This window comes from Callionymus lyra, chromosome 11 (assembly GCF_982586985.1).
Source record: "Callionymus lyra chromosome 11, fCalLyr1.hap1.1, whole genome shotgun sequence".
NCBI lineage: Eukaryota > Metazoa > Chordata > Actinopteri > Syngnathiformes > Callionymidae > Callionymus > Callionymus lyra.
Window position 1 is genome coordinate 558,622 of NC_141828.1, and position 21,379 is coordinate 580,000.

The 21,379-nt window shown below is 38.6% G+C and overlaps 1 protein-coding gene across 2 annotated transcripts in view; it reads left to right on the forward strand.

The window, feature by feature from the left end:
• Positions 1-21,379, forward strand: part of slc8a1b (solute carrier family 8 member 1b) — a 141,877-nt gene that overhangs the window by 67,570 nt on the left and 52,928 nt on the right. Inside the window, exon 5 of one of the 2 annotated variants that reach the window (XM_087803291.1) lies at positions 21,079-21,185. In XM_087803291.1, coding sequence (XP_087659417.1) covers positions 21,079-21,185 — 107 coding nt within the window. Of the gene's footprint in view, positions 1-21,078; positions 21,186-21,332 lie in introns of both variants that reach the window. The other variant, XM_087803290.1, reaches the window with a different exon arrangement.

A 21,379-nucleotide genomic window follows, 5' to 3' on the forward strand; every position in this document is an offset into this window, starting at 1 on the left:
AGAAAGAAATAGCTTTACAAGCTCAGAATGGATATAGAACTAATCTGGTGTCTGATCTGCTGTCGTCACTTCAAGCTGCTACGACCCACACATACGTACGACACGTTCACACACACCCACGCTGTTCTGCTCGAGCACATTTGACACTTTGCCCCCAAAAATGTAATTTTCCAGCCGATTAGCGGCAACTCCGATTGAAAGTGTCTTGGAACGTGAACGACTCACGCTGGGGTCCACCTGTTACACCGTCATTCGCCACTGGGTCCCTTTTCATGTTTGAATCCATCCTTGAATAGCTCGCCGTCGGTTAAACACGTAACACGACCACTGAAGTCACGGCTGCAGAGAAAACCTTTTCTAAAACAGCCTTTTTTTTTTTTATTTCTGACAAATGAACGACGAATTCAACAATTTAGACTGTGAAGGTATTGACTTTGCATGTGTTTTATTTACAAAAGATTGTGGTTATAAAAGACCCCCGCCTCCCCTCAGTTACTGAACCACACTTTGAATCTACCGTCGAGGCCATCTTAAAAAATGCATTATTCCGGTTTAAGGAAAACTTCAGAGGTGGAGTTACAGCGGATTTAAATAGCGGGAGATGAAACGGCAATCGTTGAGCTCAAGGCTACAGCTAAGCTAAACATCAGTCGTGTGATCCGTAGCAGCCGAGCCTGTGAGCGAAGCTAATATCAGCTCAATTGTCAGTCGAACCCTTTACAGTGAAATTTCAGGAGAACTGAAGAATATTATTGAAAGAAAAAAATGGCAAAAAACAAAAGTTCTTTGTATTTTTTCTTAGCTTGTGACGTCCAGTCTGTCTGCAGCCAGCCTCTAGTGGACACTCGATGAACTTCAGTTTTTTTTTTAAACTGATGTTACCCCTTGATTCGAGTTTAATACGTTGACATATTTATTCTTTAGGTTTCTCACTTCTGAATAATCACCACTTGCATGAATGAGGATCCACTTTAGCATTTTAGCATATTTGACCTGCTGACTTTGCAATATTGACACTAATAAAACGAAAAAAGTCAAATGACTTTATCTTCTTGATCCCTCGTATAGTGTAAATAATGTGGTTTTGCTTTGTATATTCAGGAAAAAATCTCCAAAAGTTACTTTTTTTTATATAGAAATACATTTATTTTCCAGTTATAGATTTACTCATCGGAACAATCGGGAAAGTAAAAATGCTGTGAGATAAATTCATGTGTCTTTATTACCAATATTTCATGTTTAATGGAAAATAAAATGGATTTCAAGTAATAATTGATTTTGAACAAACGTGACTCAGCAGTTCTCACACCATCATCCTCCTCCACCTTCACCCTTTTCTTTTCTGCATATCCTCATTTCCTGTATTTGCTCAACTCTGTGCTTGGTTACACAACTAATACCTTGGTATCGACACGTCGACCGTCTCCCGCAGATGTTCATTTGCGAGAGAAAATCCTCTTTGCTGCGCAGTGTTTCGAAAAATAGGTCTTGGTGTTATCAGCAGTTGTAGAGAAGCGGCTATTTCTTACATGAACGCACACATGCAGGTACACACACACACACACACACACCTCTTCAACACACTTGTTGCTGGGGTTTCATGACCGTGGTCGTCCTATTTCCAGTGACTTTGTTAGTCTATAAAGAGGCGACTACAGTCTCCGCCCCCTTCATCCTCTGCCCGAGAGAAGGATCACCACCTCGTCCAGGTCTTTATTTAGAAGCTACGACTCTGTGTTCTCAAGATCTATTCATTAGAATAAAACGGTTCATCTTTAAGTATGTCGCAAACTTAAAATGTGTGTGGTGCCGTGACCCGTCTGTTTGGGTGATTGACAGGTGTCAGCAAAGAATTAAAGATAATAACAATGAAAATGTATAAATAATAAAAAAGTTTTTTAAAAAAATGTAACAAGAAAAGGGAATAAAAGTATTATTTTGTTAGAAATATGTAAATGAATAAATATAAATATAAAGCTTGCAAGTAAAGGAAATTTAAAAACACAGTATACAAGAAAATATAAGCCAGTAATGAAGAAATGAAACAAGTATTTAGGTTAAAAAATAATAATAGTCATTATTTTAAATGTATATAAATTCTACAAAAGTAACAAAAAGTACTTCAATGCTGTTTATTTTTGCACTTTTTTGTGTCTTTGCACTTTTCTCTTTTTATTTGCACTTTGTTCTTGTTCTTGCGTTTATCAAACTTGCTGTACCTTCTATCTAAATATAGATGGTAGATAGAGTACATATAAATAAGAGGTTAGTAAAAAAAATAAAGTATGAACAAATGTGATAAAAATTAAAGCCAGGAATTAAAGTATTTTGATTAAAAAATAATGATGTTTCAAAGTAAAGTAAAGTAAAACTATATACGACAAGAAAACATAATAAAGTATATACTTAAACAAATATTAATAAGTAAGAAATAAAAGAAAGTAAAACAAATACAAATTAATAGTGTCTGAGAAAATAAAAGCCAGTTCAGAAGAGATTTAAATTCAAGTGTTAAGAATAAAAAAAATCATAGGAATCAATTGTTTACCAAAATATTTCTAGTAATTAAACATACTGTACTTTTGAAGCACTAGATTAAAAAATGGTGATTTTAATTTTCTTGAAATGCCGTATTCTCTTAATTTCCCATCATAGCTTTTTTTTGCCATTTTTTCCCCCATCATCTCCACCTGATGGTTCGCTGTGATCAGGCCGCTTCCATCAATGGGCCGTAAACAAGTCTGCAGGATCAATACTTGAGTTAGTGAAGGTGACGGACGGACGATGTGCGAGTCGCTGCTGACATTTAGCCAAAGAGAATTCTCACTCTGTTTTTTTATTGAGCATCTTTGTCCAGAATCATGTGCTGAGTTAGCACTTTGAAGCAACAGTGATGCATGGCTGAAGACTCTCTCACACACACACACACACACACACACACACACACACACACACACAGGGGTGATTTAAGTCAAGAGGCAACAGTAAATCAATGTTTCATTCCTGACCTCTTTGAACCCAGAGAAAGGTGTTAACAGGGGCTAAATATTTAATTGAAGTATTAATTTACTGACGTATGGTTTATTTAATGAACCTTGAGTTAGACAAGAACTACTCATTCATTATCTATTCAATGAGGAATAAAACAATAAAAAAGTGAAATATAAGCTATATAGGACACATTTAAACGTGACGGCGCCACCTACTGACCTCTGAACAACATGACACTGCTTCATGAAGCTTCATACCACTTAATATCTTAAAATATGTCATCAGATATTCAAATAGTTTTGTTATTATTTATTATTTTATAGACCGATAGATAATAGTCTTCTCTATATAATCTTGAGTTTGGAATGTTTTAATTAAATATCAGGTTCCTTTTAAACAGAGCTTTTCACTGACTGAACTCTGAAGATCTCATCAGATTCTAGGGATGAAGGTTCATGAAGCAGTCGCTATTTTCTGAGCCCACTAGATGGCGCTCTCTATAACATGGCTTTGAACCACTATTTCTCGAAAAGTTAAAATATTTACAGTGTCTACAAGGGTACAGTGTATATATGTATATATATATATATATATATATATATATATATATATATATATATATATATATATATATATACATATATATATACATATATATGCTAATCTGGAATAATTGGTATAATGGGTCCAATAGCAGCGATACACACTGATGGTCCTTTTCTATTCTGTTTCCTTTCTTTCATTGAATCCCATTAAACCCAATAAGATCAGACACGATTTCCTTCCCAAGCCGGTGGATAAAACACAAAAGTGCGATGACATACAGAAGACAGGAAATTGAGTTTCCCCTGTGAAGTCAAGACAGAGAATAGAATCAAAGAGAAAACACTGTCAATGCTGTGATTTTTCGACCCCAGACTTCCTGCTCGTTCATGTTCAAGAGACAAATCGTGAATTTTTCCCCTCGATCTGATCCTGACTCGGCCGGTTGTTGTTGTCAAACGTTTCCTCAGAGGCTCGACGTGCGGCATGTGTTGTTTTTCAAATTTTCCTCAGTGTACAGATATATCTTCATGCAATATTGAACCTGGTTATCTTGTACACACACACAACTTCATTTCTTTGTCATGGGTAGTTCAGCCATGAAATAATCCATGAAAATAAATGTTTTGTCAATTGAATTTAAATAGTTTAATGCGTCTTTTTCAATTAAAAAATAATCATGTCGTGTGAAGTCCAGAAATACTAGATTTATTCATAGTCTTCATGACTATTTCTGTTGTAATGTTTGTAGACACTGTCCTTGTACTTTGACATTTTATTTTTCACAAAAATGTAAAAATTTCTTTTTAAAAATTTGAATTTAAGTTCCACTTTATACACACTGTTGCTGTCGCACTAATATAATAATAGTTCTAATACAACCAGTTGTCGTTTTGTCCTTGAGCAAGACTCTCTACCTTGATCGCTCCTGATGGTTGAGCTGGTGCGCTGCGTCGCAGCCTACTCCCACCAGTGATTGTGTGCGTGAACGGGTGAATGTGTATCTTAGTTTAAAGTGCTTTAGCTGCTAAATAAACCAAAACCACTTTATAAGCAATTGTTGTTTACCAAATTCAAGTAATCAGTAAAGTAACACAGTAACTTAATAAATGAGTAATCAGATTACTTTTTCACAGTAACTATGGCAACACTGTTTTGCACTCATGGCCGTGCAATCGCTTCAAATCTCAATAGATCCATGTTAATGTTGGTATTGGTTATTTTTATGATAAGATCAGGAACGAGGTCGACGATATTAACAATAAGAACGAGATTTCCGCCTCAGGAAAATTGACGTTAGAAAGACAATATCACAATAAGACTCGTACTCGGTGATACAGAGAGTTTGAAGTACTTTCTCCGAGGAGCCAATTATATCCACGGATTTACTCTCTGGGAAAAGCTCACATTTACTCATTACAAGACTAATTGTGTTTTCCTGCCACTCATCGTAGTTCTCGGCTGTAACAGCTGGTCCTTACATCCGTGCGAGCAGAAGACAGATAAGTTCAATTGAATAATAAAATAATAATAAAACGTCAGCCGACAACATGTTTGATGTATCATATATCAGCGTAGATCCGTAGTACTGTAAACCGTGCACATGTATGTGGTCGGACAGGAAGGTCGGACGGATTCCTCTGTGGTCTAACTTGAGTTCCTGGCAGGTCGTCTCTTCCCCTCGCGAGGAAAAAACTTCTCACCTGGTCTGATGTCGTTACCGCGGCGACGACATCCCAGTCATAGTTTCGTCCTGAACGGATCCCTGACCGCACAACAATCTCCTCCACGCACTAAGTTTAGAACCTTGTTATCGGAGCCAGATGGAAAGTGACGTCCGCAGGGAAAGAAACTTTGATCGATTGTATCTGGAGAACAAATACTGAAGATGCTTGGAGTTTGACTCACAGAGTGATATGTAGAAGGAAGAGTAAAAGCAAAGGTCAAACCCTTGCAGTCTTTATTGTGCGAGAGTCGCACCAGCAAACACCACAGTTTGTCGTTTACGTCTCCAACAATCTGCTCGTTCATCCTCGTGAACTTTGAACCTAGAATGTGAAAAAGTAGCAGCTCAATTGATTGACCTCCTGAAGGGTCAAATGTATTCAAAGTTTCCTGGAAAGTGGTTCTTTGTTTGGCCAAACCTTGGGAACGGGAGAGTCCATGAACTTGGCAGCCATGTTAGGAACTAGAAGAATGTCATTATCGCCATCTTCTGGTGGGAGGGGTGTGTGTGTGTGGGGGGGGGGGGGGGGGTCAACCAACATTGTTGATCTCATTAGTCATAAGTTATTAGATTTACAGTCTGAGCCTCTCACACTTGGCAGAGGTAAAAAAGACAATAGTTCGTGCTCACCATCGATACTAATGCACTTTTATTTTCTTTAAATAAAAGAGTCAGATCATGAAACGTTCGTCAGGAACAACCGATCATCATCAGTTCATCCCGTATGGATCCAGCAACAAAATCCTTGAATGCTGCGTCTTCATCAGATCTGAGGTTCCGGGCCCTCGGGGACATGTGGACTCGTTGTGGAGAAACTGGCCTCAGAACCTTGAAATCTGTCTCAGAAACACGGATCTTAAATCTGGGCCTCTTTAGCTGCATGTTGCCGTAGCAACTACCTGACCCTCTTTCTTTGCAACGTGGAAACTTGCTCTGAGTCGGCGACACAATGAAATTGAGTGTTCCAAAAATAAGTGCACTACTTTTCAGATGAAGACGGAGGAGAAGAAGCGATGATGTTCCTCAGTTATGTTTGAATACTTGGTTTCAACAAGTCGGTACCGTCGATCGTTCCTCGTTCTTGGATCGACGCCAGAGGTTAACCGTGAGACCAGAAGGTTAGAAACCCCCGGACGAGTGACGATCCTTTGAGGACGTCCTCACCATTAGAAATCAATCCATCGACAAATCTCCATTAGTATTCTCCTTATGGAACACTCGGGGGAACTGTCACTCAATGAAAAGGCCAATGTTGTATTTGTGCGGCCAGAAAATTGAGTGTGGATCGATGGACACTTTCCACCCTCAACGTCCTCCATCTTAGTGACGTAGATGAAGCTAAACTTAAGCTAAACTGAAGCTAAACTGAAGCTAAACTGAAACTAAACTGAAGCTAAACTGAAGCTAAACTGAAGCTAAACTGAAACTAAACTGAAGCTAAACTGAAGCTAAACTGAAGCTAAACTGAAGCTAAACTGAAGCTAAACTGATGTTAAACTCAAGCCAAACTGAAGCTAAACTGAAGCAAAACTGATGCTAAACTGAAGATAAACTCAAGCTAAACTCAAGCTAAACTGAAGCTAAACTGAAACTAAACTGAAGCTAAACTGATGCTAAACTGAAGCTAAACTGAAGCTAAACTGATGTTAAACTCAAGCTAAACTCAAGCTAAACTGAAGCAAAACTGATGCTAAACTGAAGATAAACTCAAGCTAAACTCAAACTAAACTGAAGCTAAACTGAAGCTAAACTGAAGCTACGTCACTGATGACGCGTCTTCGGAGCAGATACCGACGTAAATATCTCGAGAAAACACTCATTTGACCACAAAAAAAACACAACAACAGTAATAACACAATGAAACACAACTTAATAACTTGTTTCAATTGGAGAAAAGTGTTGTCAAGTTTCCAACAGGAACGGTTGCACTCACTCCGACAACAAGCGGAGGAAGGAGGTCGAGATCCCAAAGAATCGGTCGATGGAGAGAAAAGGTCAATATCAGGAAAGAGAAAGAACAGAAAAGTTTTTTTTCTTTCGCTCTTAAAGTCTTGTGAAGGAAAAAAGCTAAAGAGCGAGCTGGCGGCAAAGAGACAGTGAGGTTTATTGTAGGCTTGCCAGCTCTGTGAGTTTCGCTGCCATTCGCCTTTTCCCTCGCCGTCCTTTGTGTGGTCCGACTTGATTCATGGCTGCGTTTCCTGCTTTTCACTGGTCTAATTCCGTATGTTGCCGTGGAAAGACATCTGACAAGCTATTGTTGTTGCGGCTCCTTTGTGATGCTACTTCTTGATAGATTTAAGAGGCTGCCAAGAATTCCCTCGAGGAAACGGCTTCGAAAAGAAAACACTAAAATAATTGTTGTGAGTGTCGCGATGGCCAAGTGTGTTTCTCTGTAGCCTGGAGTCGTCAGTCACCGAACATCTTGTAGCGAAGAAGCAAACGTGAAAACTTGTTATTGGGCCAACAGTGACATCATTTTGAGTGTTGTCTCATTCGTTGAAGTTTAACCTCGAGTTCAGGAATTAGCCTCGAGAATAAGCTAATCCACTTTCCTTCATGATCCTTGGGGATATCCTGTTTGTTTTATAATATACTTAGGGTCCCACAGGGCCCTCAGGCTTAAGTATTCTCCAAACTATACCATTCTTGAAAAGTTATTGGTTCAACATTAGCATGGTGACGCTGATACTTAACTTCCAGTTTCTATTTTAGAATACAATCTAAGAATATAAATGACTTACTTACTTACTTACCTTTCAAAATATGTAAAGCTCCCAGATTGGATTGTTTTACAAATTTCCTTTTATTAACTTTTTATCAAAATTTTCAAAAGAAACAAAAACACTAGTGATGTGTTGATGAAGCTTCATGAAAAAGTGTCATGTTGTTCAGAGGTCAGTAGGTGGCGCCATCACTTTAAAAATGATGTTTCATTAGAACAGTTGATTTAGTGATAATTAGTCACGGGTTGATGAGGCCTCATGAAACAGCTGATAAGGTATCATGATACAGTGTCGTATATTGAATGGCAACTAGATGGCGATCTGAGTTTTAAAATAATGTCAGGTTTCATTGAATTAGTAAATCAAAGGTTAATATTACAAAGCAAAGAGTGCCATTTAGTAGTGATTTGTTGATGAAGCTTCATGAAACATTGTCATGTTGTTCAGAGGTCAAAACCAAAAATCACTACCATCTAGTGGACTCTGAAGATAATGACACTGTTTCATGAAGCTTCATCTACACATCACTACCATCTAGTGGACTCTGAAGATAATGACACTGTTTCATGAAGCTTCATCAACACATCACTACCATCTAGTGGACTCTGAAGATAATGACACTGTTTCATGAAGCTTCATCAACACATCACTACCATCTAGTGGACTCTGAAGATAATGACACTGTTTCATGAAGCTTCATCAACACATCACTACCATCTAGTGGACTCTGAAGATAATGACACTGTTTCATGAAGCTTCATCAACACATCACTACCATCTAGTGGACTCTGAAGATAATGACACTGTTTCATGAAGCTTCATCAACACATCACTACCATCTAGTGGACTCTGAAGATAATGACACTGTTTCATGAAGCTAAATCAACACATCACTACCATCTAGTGGACTCTGAAGATAATGACACTGTTTCATGAAGCTTCATCAACACATCACTACCATCTAGTGGACTCTGAAGATAATGACACTGTTTCATGAAGCTTCATCAACACATCACTACCATCTAGTGGACTCTGAAGATACTGACACTGTTTCATGAAGCTTCATCAACACATCACTACCATCTAGTGGACTCTGAAGATAATGACACTGTTTCATGAAGCTTCATCAACACATCACTACCATCTAGTGGACTCTGAAGATAATGACACTGTTTCATGAAGCTTCATCAACACATCACTACCATCTAGTGGACTCTGAAGATAATGACACTGTTTCATGAAGCTTCATCAACACATCACTACCATCTAGTGGACTCTGAAGATAATGACACTGTTTCATGAAGCTTCATCAACACATCACTACCATCTAGTGGACTCTGAAGATAATGACACTGTTTCATGACGCTTCATCAGACCTTCACTACCATCTAGTGGCCTTCCCTAACAAAGACCTTGTATCATGATACCTCATCAGCTGATAAAATAAAGTCTATCTAATCACATCTATGAGGAATCACCAACACGTCACTGGTGATAATCTTTATTACTTGTTATTGTGAAATTCCCTCATACTAACTCGGTCATCAACTGACGGGCTGCAGAATATCAATGACACAACCCTCGCTCTTAGACAAAAAACTGCGTGACGCCTTAATGGACTCGTAACACAGTTGTGATCTGGAACTTCTTAAAGTGTTGGTTTATGGATTTATAAAGAGAAAATAAACTTGTGTCCATTTGTGTACTGAGGCTTGAGAAGTTCATGTTGGCACCGTCGCTCTGATGTTGAGCAGAAACCATCCATATTGTGCTTATGGAGACCTTCGTCTTTATTGGACAAGCACTATTTAAAGCGCCTGATAAAGACCTAAACAGAGGCTAATCTGAGCGCGTGCGTTCCCAACCATCCCTGCTTGTTATCACAACAACCTTCCATCTTCCAACAGGGAGTTTCTTGTCTTCCATCTCTTTCTACGGTCCTTCTCACTCCCTTCTTTTCTATCTGCTTTACCAAAAAAGGAGTTTGGAAACTCCTCGGGACTCCCTCTCGCCGTCCCACACGTACAGAAAGCTGGAGGAAATGTCACTGTCCAGCTTGTAAATCTGATTGAAAACACACATATTAGTTTCTGTGTGCGAGGACCTCGGCGCTGCTCAAGTCCTTTTTTGGTGCGACACCAGGGGTTTTGTTTGTGGTGGTTGTGTAGGTGATGGTTGTTGTTCGTGTTTGGGAGGCATTCCATACGGCATCGTTTCACAAGAGCTGTTTTGAACTTTTAAAATCAGAAAGTATAGCTTGTTTTTTTTTATATATCTCCATTCGTCGCATATGTCTCGTTCGTCAGGGAACTTTGGAACATCGGTGTCAAAATGCGAGACAGATTTTGTCACTAGAGACGTCTATAGAAACCATGACAAAGTTTCAAGTCTCCTTCCATCAAATATTAAATGAAGTAAAGACTTGGAAGACTTGAATATAGAGGATATCGAGGTTTTTGACAAAATGTTCTGATGATCTATCGAAAGCTGAGAGATGTTGAGGTTTAAACACAAACATTTAGACTTAAACACATTCAAAAACAAGGTCTTTATGCAGTTTATTAAATCAATTATTATTATATTGTAGGCTAAAAAGATCCAGAAAAGTTTTCCTGACTAAATCATCAGGTCATTATAAACGATACTAAAAGTCTACACTGTGAGATTAGGCCCTAAATCAAAAGGTTTTATTAAATAAAGATATATCTTTTCTAAAGTGAATCCAACACCGTGAATCAAAATAACTTCCTTGTCGTGGCAAGTTTGAAAGCAAACTGTCGCTAGTTTGTAACCACGGACTCACCTCCCGTCACACACACTCACACACTCACGGGCTGATGGAGTGTGTGATCACAGATGGAGGGAGTAAAAGCCAAGACCCACAAACACACAATCGTTTAACTACCGACACACACACACACACATCACACACACAAACACGCTGACGCCACGACGGAGGCGACGGAGAAGAGAGCCGAGAGTGCTTTCAAGTGAAATGGTGGCCGTTAATGTATTCCTGCAGACTGAGCGCGAGAGGAGACGGAGAAAGTATAAGAACGACCTTTAATGTACGAACCGTCTCGACCTCTGCCGCGTGGATGGACGGATGGATTGTTTTCTTCTCAGCTGCAACACTTGAGTCGTTCCTCAGCGAAATGAAGAGTCAACCACGACCTGGAGAATCGTGTTTAAAAAGTGTTTAATGTCATAATTTAGGTCAAGTACTTGGAAAAGTTTGTATAGAAAAGGTTAAAAAAAAGTCCTACTAAAAATCCATGAATGCAGAGAAGCGTGTGATTTGAGACACAGCAATAGTCTCCAGGTACTCCGGTCGGGTGAGTCCTGGTCTCGTGTTTTTTTGGAGAAAAAACGAAAAATAAATAAAGTGGTTTATCCATTGAAAATCAAACTATCAGGCAGAACCACATTTCTAGATCAAAGTAAACAAGCAGTAATTAGAAGAAGAATCAGTCAAACAGTTAAAAGATGAAAATGGAAAGAGAGTAATTATGAAATAAACACCAGCGTCAGTGTGTGTGTGTGTGTGTGTGTGTGTGTGTGTGTGTGTGTGTGTGTGTGTGTGTGTGTGTGTGTGTCTTCACCACAAGCAAGTGTCCCCATTAGTCACCATAAAATCTGGATTATGTGTATTAGTCAACATGCTGCTGCTTGTTAACACTGGCCGGGCTGATGGTGTCAGTTTAATGTTGTGGCTTTTCTTCAACGGCCGACAACGTTATTAGCTTCGTCCCGTCGATGTAAACGACACAAATGAAATCACAGATGATGGTCTGTGTTATCTTCCCTCCAGTTGTTGCTTCACGCACACAGTTGTTGTTGTTCGTCATGTTCTGAGCAGCTTTGGTGGCGCTTAGATCCGTGAATGGTTTGAGGTTTAGATCAGTTTTCCTTGGACTGAAAAAAGAAAACTTTTACTTTAAAGAACATTTAAAGAGATGTTTTTTTTTGTTTATTGGAATTCACTGCTTTTACAACAAAGACATATTCTTTCCAAGTTAGAAAATGAGACGTGACAGACATTGACAAGTGTCACAGCAAATATCATGTAGAAATAACGATTGTATTTTCAATATATTTCCGTAACTGGTCTGTCAATATGAGTAAAGGGTTCTTCTTTTAGGACTTTTGTCCAGCGCTAATGTCTTATCTGTGAGTATTTATTGTCCCTAAAACAAGGGACAAAAAATATCTTTAAGAAAAAAGTACTTTTATATGAGATTAGAAAAAAAATGTTACATGAATTACATTAAAATAATAATGTTTGCATATTTTGCTCGATTTTGTTTCTTGATTTTATACCTTAAGCTACTTATTTTGTCTTGATGGCCCCTCATAACAGCCACTGTATAAAACGTGGCCCCTGAGGACATTTTGTTATCCACCACTGCTCTATGATTATTATGTTGTGTTTTTATTGTATGTATATATACTGTGAAACCATGCTTTATTACTAGGTTGACTAGATGCATCTCTTTACTTAAGTTCTTAAGTATTCATTTGGTCAAAATAATTGTTTTAATTTTGAAAGTAAGAATAACAGACACATTATTTATGATTCAAACATTTCCAATCTATCAACAGAATTCTTGACTTTTGTAAAATGTTTTTTTTATATAAAATTCTTCCATCAAAGTAAAAAATAACTGGAGAACTCCATGGTTGAAATGAACTATTGCGCATCATTTTCCAGTGAATCGAGACATAAGTCACTAAAATGTGACTTTCTTTTTTCATCTTCTCTAAGTATCAACTAACACACATACTTAAAACACTCTCAACATACTTTCTCAAACCCACACACTCGATCACGCACCAGCCGGCAGAACTTTCCCCTGAAACCTTAAATAAATCACTGCTTCCCAAACTCTTGGTTTTCCAGTCCAAACGTGTTGCTATGGCACGTTGCTGCGGCAACAGTGGTGAGCCCCTGGTGGAGCTCGCTTACACTAATCACTTCAAAAGACGAGCGTGAGTCATTAAGGCGCCTTATAGCACTCAATTTATATATTTATTTATATAGATATACGTGTACAAACAACAGCTTTAGAAGCTGATGGAGTCGACTGTATCCTCTCGTCCTCAGTCATTGCCGGGATCTCATTGTTACTTGAGCTTCCATCTACATCCAGAAGTTTTATTGCAACAAAAATGGACAAATTTCGTAAATATTTTCATGTAATTTGTAAATTAGGAATCAAAATATTTTACTCCAAACACACTTTATGTAAATTGTCTTTAATTATCATTATATTATATTATAATATTATATTGTTTATTACATTTTTGATCCACGTTCTTTATATTTGCACTTTGTCATCCCTTGTACTTTGTTCTTGTTTTTATAAAACATGCCTTGAACTGGAATCCCAATTTCCAGAAGTAGATCTCCAGAGGAATTAATAAAGTCTATCTAACTAATCTAACTTACTAACTAAGTATAAACTATAAAACAACTGCAATAGAAATGAAATATGATTTGAAATAAATGTTTCTGGAAAAATAAAACTAGTTACAGTGCTGTTGAATATCGATACAGTGTAGTGAGAAAGAAATGTTGATACATTGGTTTATCAATATTTCCTCAAACCCCTAGTGTTTAGCACTTTACTTTCAAATAAAATAACACCACCAAATAAAATTACTGTGTTCATCAGGAATTTGTTTGGCTCTGAAAAAAATAACCATTTACGAAAATGGTGTCTGGAAAGATGGTGATTTTAACATTTTTGACTAGTCCCGTGTTCATTTGGCTTTTTAAAAATCAAATTTAGAATTTTTGCAAACCTTCAAAGTTCACCATAAATACATGTTCGTCACATCATGGATCAACTTGAAAAAAATAAATAAAATAAAAGCCAAATAAGAGGATCCTTGTCTTAAAATATTGTCTATAATCCTACTAGTCACAAAATATCAAACCAGTTTTAACTGTCTTTCCTCAGAAAATGAATGGATTGTATGAGATTTCATTATTTTCTGTCAGTAAAAGATGCTTTTGAATATGACACATAATTTCCTGAGGGATTTAATCCATCAAGTTTAAGTCTTTATTGACTGGAAATGGTACCGTTGGGTCTGAGTCTGTGATGGAGACATTAGTCTCAGCTACTCTGATGTTTTTGTTTTTTTCCTTTCGTCTTTATTGGTAAAAGAATCCGACAGAAGACATGAATCCGGACACACAGACGTACACACATGTCCCTGGGGTCAAAGGTCGACTCCGTGTGTGTGTGTGTCTGTGTTTAAATTCCGGCAGCTGTTTGGCGTGAACGAGTGTGACACGTTGACAAACGTTGTCATGTAGGTGAGAGTCCACATGTGTCTTCTGACCTTCTGCAGACGCTTCTCAGAAATATGTTGTGAGTTCTTTATGATACTGACGAGTATCTGCGGAACAACACACTCGTTGACGGTCGCACACAATTGTTACCTTTCGCCGACAACATTTTTGTGCGAGGAAACGTATCGCACGGACGCACAACTTATCGCAAACGACGCAGACAACTGTGAAATCTCAAAGATGAACACACGTTTTCTCAAACACACTCATAAGAAACGCACACACAAACGCACACAGGTCTGGAAACAATCTCCCCCACCCGTGTGAGTCACTCAAACACTGTGTCGCCATGACGACAAAAGGCTGGACAAGTGCACATGTGCGTGATCATCAATTGTGTGAATATCAGCGTGTTTAATGAGAGCAGGAAAAAAGTGTGTTTGCCAGCAGACATGGTCATCCTGATGCCCGCCAGCTTCAATAAAGGAGTCACCGTTCCACGACTTCCCCAAAACTCCCTCCGTCTCTGCCAGAGTGTGAGCGTATCCTCCATGCATGCTACTGTGAATATACTAGTACGACTGCTCTTTTCACTGAAAACTACTTTTTAAGAAACAATATTGGAGAGTTTCTCAGATATCATTTGAATTACACTAGAAGTTTGAACTGAAAATACATGCTCTACATCTTAAGACGTTTTTATTTGTTCAGGCTTTTCCTTGATTTTCTGGAACTCCTGTGTTGTTCTCAGTATTATCTTGATCTTTAAAGTTTAGTTTTTGAATATTGTTTTGATCGTTTAAGCGCTTTGTGACCCTGGTCTGGAAAAGCGCTATACAAATACAAACGACTTATTACCTTACTTACTTACTATCACAAGGCCTGAAAACAAATGTGTTTGTGGTATCCCTTGCGTTGTCTCTGGGTCAAGGTGAACGACCTCCACCATTGCATATGTATTAATGGAAGCCAGGGAGGTCGTTGACCTTGATCCAGAGACAACGCAAAGGATACCACAAAGACATTTGTATTCATGCCTCTGGGTCACCTTGACCCTGAGATAACACAAGGGTTGGATTAGATTAGATACGTTTTTATTAAAAATGAACAAAACAAGGTTTTCAGTTCACTGCAGACGACAGTTTCATTAAAACTAAAACAAGAACAAAGTTTAAACAAAAGAACAAAATGCAAAAGATAACAAAGTTCAAATATAAAAAGAGTAGATCAAAGGAAATAACACAAAGAAAAGTATACAAAGATTAACATAGAATAACATCATCCTTTCATTCTGCTCCTGCCACCAAACTCAGAATTAAAAAGTCTAATAGCACGAGGAACGAATGAGTCCCTGAGTCAATTAGTGTTACATCATGGGAGGAGTGTTGCATCAAAGATAGTTGAAAAAGGTGAAGTCTTGACTACTTTTTTTTAATCGGAATAAATTGAATGACTAATAGACCATTTATAGAAATACATTTTAAAAACAGTAAATGGTAAATTTGTTAATTTCAAGGCCTTTAATAATATTCAAAATTTATGACCAACTTTTTATCAAACGCAACCACGAAATATTGACAAAATAAATGTTCAAAGTGGTAAAGTAAGTCATTAAAGTGATAACGATGTCAAGCATCATCCAAATAGACAATTTAAAATTTAAAAAAAAACAGGTCACAGTCGACACAAGCACTGAGGATAAAAAGTAAAAAAAAAAACTAAACGGAAAAATCCAAAAGACTGAGCAAATCTAGAGAGCGCCACCCTTTGGTACAGAATCAGACAATCCAGCGCCGGTGAAAAACCGTTAGTCTCGCAGGCAACTGTACAACTTTGAAGACCAGTCTCTACAGACCTGTTTCCCTTTTCGCAAACCTTTGTGTAATTCCGTGAACCAAAGCGGAAACAAAAATCAATTAAAAATCAATCAATAATTTAAAAAATAGGATCATGACACCGAAGCACTGATGTATAATACTTGCCAAATAATGTTGGCATCTTCTCCACCACCACGTTACGAAGGAAAACCAATATCACTTTGATTTACTGTGAATTATCATTTTTTAGTCACGTCAGCAAAACAGACATCAAACCACGGACCCCCTGGATCCTGGTGCGTCAGACATGTTGTGCAGAACTGACTCGGGCCCCGGCAGCGATCCCACTAATTATAGTAGGAGTCGTAATGCTCTCCCTTTGGGAGTGTTTGAGCGACGCCCTTCTCCGCCGACCGGCAAGGTTAAGTGCCTGACTTGCTCGAGGGCTCCACCTTCAGCACGCAACGCTGCGCTGCAGTCGTGGAGGCCTGGGTTCAGCGTCATGCAGCCAGGAGCTGAAAGCTGCTCTCCATCTGCTGGCTCTCCGACGAAACCTCGTTGTGTAACGACTTCAGCGTGTTTTTCTTTTTCGGATTCGAATCATCTCGACCGTGTTTGTGATCTGCAGCGAAAAGATGAACCTGTGACGTCCCTGCATATCATGACAGGAGGACTCGGCTGAGGAGGGATGGTCCTCTCATGGCACGGGGGCCAATTCCGGTCCATCAAATTACTTACCTTGTCTTTTAATTTCTATCAAAAATCAACTTTCATCTTTTAAAGACATGAGTTAATTATGGTTGTACTTGCTGATGTGGTACAGTGTGCTGAACACCCTAAATAATGTTGGGAAGATACATAGCTTCACCGTTAGGCTGTGTGAGTCTAGTATTGATACTCTGTGAGTCTCCGTAGTGTTACTCTTTAAGTCTTCGATGTGTTACTCTATGAGTCTACGTAGTGTTACTCTTTAAGTCTTCGATGTGTTACTCTATGAGTCTACGTAGTGTTACTATTTAAGTCTTCGATGTGTTACTCTATGAGTCTACGTAGTGTTACTCTTTAAGTCTTCGATGTGTTACTCTATGAGTCTACGTAGTGTTACTCTTTAAGTCTTCGATGTGTTACTCTATGAGTCTACGTAGTGTTACTATTTAAGTCTTCGTTGTGTTACTCTGTGAGTCACCTTAGTGTTACTCTATGAGTCTACGTAGTGTTACTATTTAAGTCTTCGTTGTGTTACTCTGTGAGTCACCTTAGTGTTACTCTATGAGTCTACGTAGTGTTACTATTTAAGTCTTCGTTGTGTTACTCTGTGAGTCACCTTAGTGTTACTCTATGAGTCTACGTAGTGTTACTCTGTGAGTCTCTGTAGTGTTACTCTTTAAGTCTCCGTTGTGTTACTCTATGAGTCTCTATAGTGTTACTCTGTGAGTCTCTGTAGTGTTACTCTGTGAGTCTCTGTAGTGTTACTCTGTGAGTCTCCGTAGTGTTACTCTGTGAGTCTCTGTAGTGTTACTCTGTGAGACTCTGTAGTGTTACTCTGTGAGTCTCTGTAGTGTTACTCTTTAAGTCTTCGATGTGTTACTCTATGAGTCTACGTAGTGTTACTATTTAAGTCTTCGATGTGTTACTCTATGAGTCTACGTAGTGTTACTATTTAAGTCTTCGTTGTGTTACTCTGTGAGTCACCTTAGTGTTACTCTATGAGTCTACGGTGTGTTACTCTATGAGTCTACGTAGTGTTACTATTTAAGTCTTCGTTGTGTTACTCTGTGAGTCACCTTAGTGTTACTCTATGAGTCTACGTTGTGTTACTCTATGAGTCTACGTAGTGTTACTCTGTGAGTCTCAGTAGTGTTACTCTGTGAGTCTCTGTAGTGTTACTCTGTGAGTCTCAGTAGTGTTACTCTGTGAGTCTCAGTAGTGTTACTCTGTGAGTCTCTGTAGTGTTACTCTGTGAGTCTCAGTAGTGTTACTCTGTGAGTCTCAGTAGTGTTACTCTGTGAGTCTCAGTAGTGTTACTCTGTGAGTCTCTGTAGTGTTACTCTGTGAGTCTCAGTAGTGTTACTCTGTGAGTCTCAGTAGTGTTACTCTGTGAGTCTCAGTAGTGTTACTCTGTGAGTCTCTCTAGTGTTACTCTGTGAGTCTCTCTAGTGTTACTCTGTGAGTCTCAGTAGTGTTACTCTGTGAGTCTCTATAGTGTTACTCTGTGAGTCTCAGTAGTGTTACTCTGTGAGTCTCTGTAGTGTTACTCTGTGAGTCTCAGTAGTGTTACTCTGTGAGTCTCAGTAGTGTTACTCTGTGAGTCTCTCTAGTGTTACTCTGTGAGTCTCAGTAGTGTTACTCTGTGAGTCTACGTAGTGTTACTCTGTGAGTCTCAGTAGTGTTACTCTGTGAGTCTCAGTAGTGTTACTCTGTGAGTCTCTCTAGTGTTACTCTGTGAGTCTCAGTAGTGTTACTCTGTGAGTCTACGTAGTGTTACTCTGTGAGTCTCAGTAGTGTTACTCTGTGAGTCTCCGTAGTGTTACTCTGTGAGTCTCAGTAGTGTTACTCTGTGAGTCTCTCTAGTGTTACTCTGTGAGTCTCAGTAGTGTTACTCTGTGAGTCTCTCTAGTGTTACTCTGTGAGTCTCCGTAGTGTTACTCTGTGAGTCTCAGTAGTGTTACTCTGTGAGTCTCTCTAGTGTTACTCTGTGAGTCTCTCTAGTGTTACTCTGTGAGTCTCTCTAGTGTTACTCTGTGAGTCTCAGTAGTGTTACTCTGTGAGTCTCTCTAGTGTTACTCTGTGAGTCTCTCTAGTGTTACTCTGTGAGTCTCAGTAGTGTTACTCTGTGAGTCTCTATAGTGTTACTCTGTGAGTCTCAGTAGTGTTACTCTGTGAGTCTCTGTAGTGTTACTCTGTGAGTCTCAGTAGTGTTACTCTGTGAGTCTCAGTAGTGTTACTCTGTGAGTCTCTCTAGTGTTACTCTGTGAGTCTCAGTAGTGTTACTCTGTGAGTCTACGTAGTGTTACTCTGTGAGTCTCAGTAGTGTTACTCTGTGAGTCTCAGTAGTGTTACTCTGTGAGTCTCTCTAGTGTTACTCTGTGAGTCTCTCTAGTGTTACTCTGTGAGTCTCTCTAGTGTTACTCTGTGAGTCTCTCTAGTGTTACTCTGTGAGTCTCAGTAGTGTTACTCTGTGAGTCTCTCTAGTGTTACTCTGTGAGTCTCAGTAGTGTTACTCTGTGAGTCTCTCTAGTGTTACTCTGTGAGACTCTGTAGTGTTACTCTGTGAGTCTCAGTAGTGTTACTCTGTGAGTCTCAGTAGTGTTACTCTGTGAGTCTCTCTAGTGTTACTCTGTGAGACTCTGTAGTGTTACTCTGTGAGTCTCAGTAGTGTTACTCTGTGAGTCTCAGTAGTGTTACTCTGTGAGTCTCAGTAGTGTTACTCTGTGAGTCTCAGTAGTGTTACTCTGTGAGTCTCTCTAGTGTTACTCTGTGAGACTATAATTTGGTTATGAGATGATTAAACTCACTAACCATTAATCAGGACCTACATCAGTGACGGCATCAGGTTGTATGAGTTTGATTTTCTGTGTTCCAGTCCTGCATCCCTGAGTTTTCTCTCTTGCCTCCAGTGGATTTGGATCAAAAGTTGTGTTTTGTTGAAAGCTGAACACACCGATAAACACAAACTTTCACACGTGCATACATGCCTCTTGGCACACGAGTCTCACAAACATACAGCACTGTTTCGCGCTCCATTGCCCCGTGACCTCACAGATTAGCTTCTCCGCCACATCCAGAGCAGCCAGTGCTGCAGCTGCAGAAGGAAGGTTTGAACTCGTGCTCGTCTAGTGGGTGGAGAACAGTTTCTGGACGAGGATCTGTGTAGCAGCAGGTGTTGTTGAAGGTGTCGTGAAGGTCTTACCTCAGCAGCTGAAACAATCTCTGCCTTCTTCTGATCTTCTTCTCCTGTCTGTGATGTTTCTTACTCTGACGATGATTAATACTTGTGTGTTTTATTAATACTTACAAATAGTTGTGGCCTGATGAGACTCACAGAGTAAAAAATAATATACAAAAGTGTGTCATGACATTAAAAAAGGGCTCATCTAGTCATATATTATTTTATTTTATATACATTTTATTCTAGAATGAATTCAAAATACGTGAAGATTATTTTTAGGTTGTAACATCCGTGAGAATTTGAAAGAAAGGCACGTTAAAATAATTATATTATTTATGTATTTTTTCCCTCAGAAAGATTCTAATGTTTATTTTTTGGTGTTTTTACATCAGGAATTATCACTAATTATCTAATTTATAATAGTTTCAATAAAATCACATAATAATGTGGTTTAAACCACTTTTTTTTAATTTAATTATCATCTAGTGTTAGATAAACGACGTTAAAGGAGAATCCTCAATCAAATCTGAGCGACTGTATAAAAGAAAATAGTGATTCAATTAATTGTGAGTCATTTTGTTATCGTTACAATATTTAATGTTCTTACATTTCTGGAGCAATTAAAATAAATATTTTTAATTGAAGCCAAAAGGTTATTTAGAGAATTAAAAAATAAATTAATATTGGAAAAAAAAAGTACTTGTTTAGTTGTCGTAAATATTTCAACATAATAGTTTTTTTTAATTTTCTATGACTTCATGAGGATCATATAAATTCAGTCAAAGAGTCTTTGTTTTGATGTTAGAGACATAAACTCATTGAACTTTAACATTCATGTAGAAACTATTATTATTATCATGATTACTATTATTATTAGGTTTGAATTGAAAAGAAACTATAAATATATTGAATCAAAATATCATCATCAAGGTTGTTTGTTTAGTCAAAAGGGACATAAATGTCCATTAAAAATACGTTTTCTTTTTACTTTTTAGGAATTCCAAACTTGTTTCCTCTTTGTTTCCTGCTGCACTTTCCTCACTTTTTCTTCCTCCTTCTTCTTTTTCTCCTTCCTTCCCCGTCTCCAGTAAAATCGTCCATGTGAAAGTCATCGACGACGAGGAGTACGAGAAGAACAAAACCTTCTACATCGAGATCGGCGAGCCCACGCTGATGGACGGCGGCGACGGCAAAGGTCAGGACGGGGTCGGGTCGGCATGTCGTCATCGCGCCCCGATTCAGTCGCCGCCGCCGCGAACCCACGTTCCTCCACTTCATCAGTGTTGTTGACATGCATGCCCTCATCTCATCCCTGTGTGTGTGTGTGTGTGTGTGTGTGCAGGAAGACCATTACTCTTAGGATCTTAGACCGGGAGGAGTACAATAAGC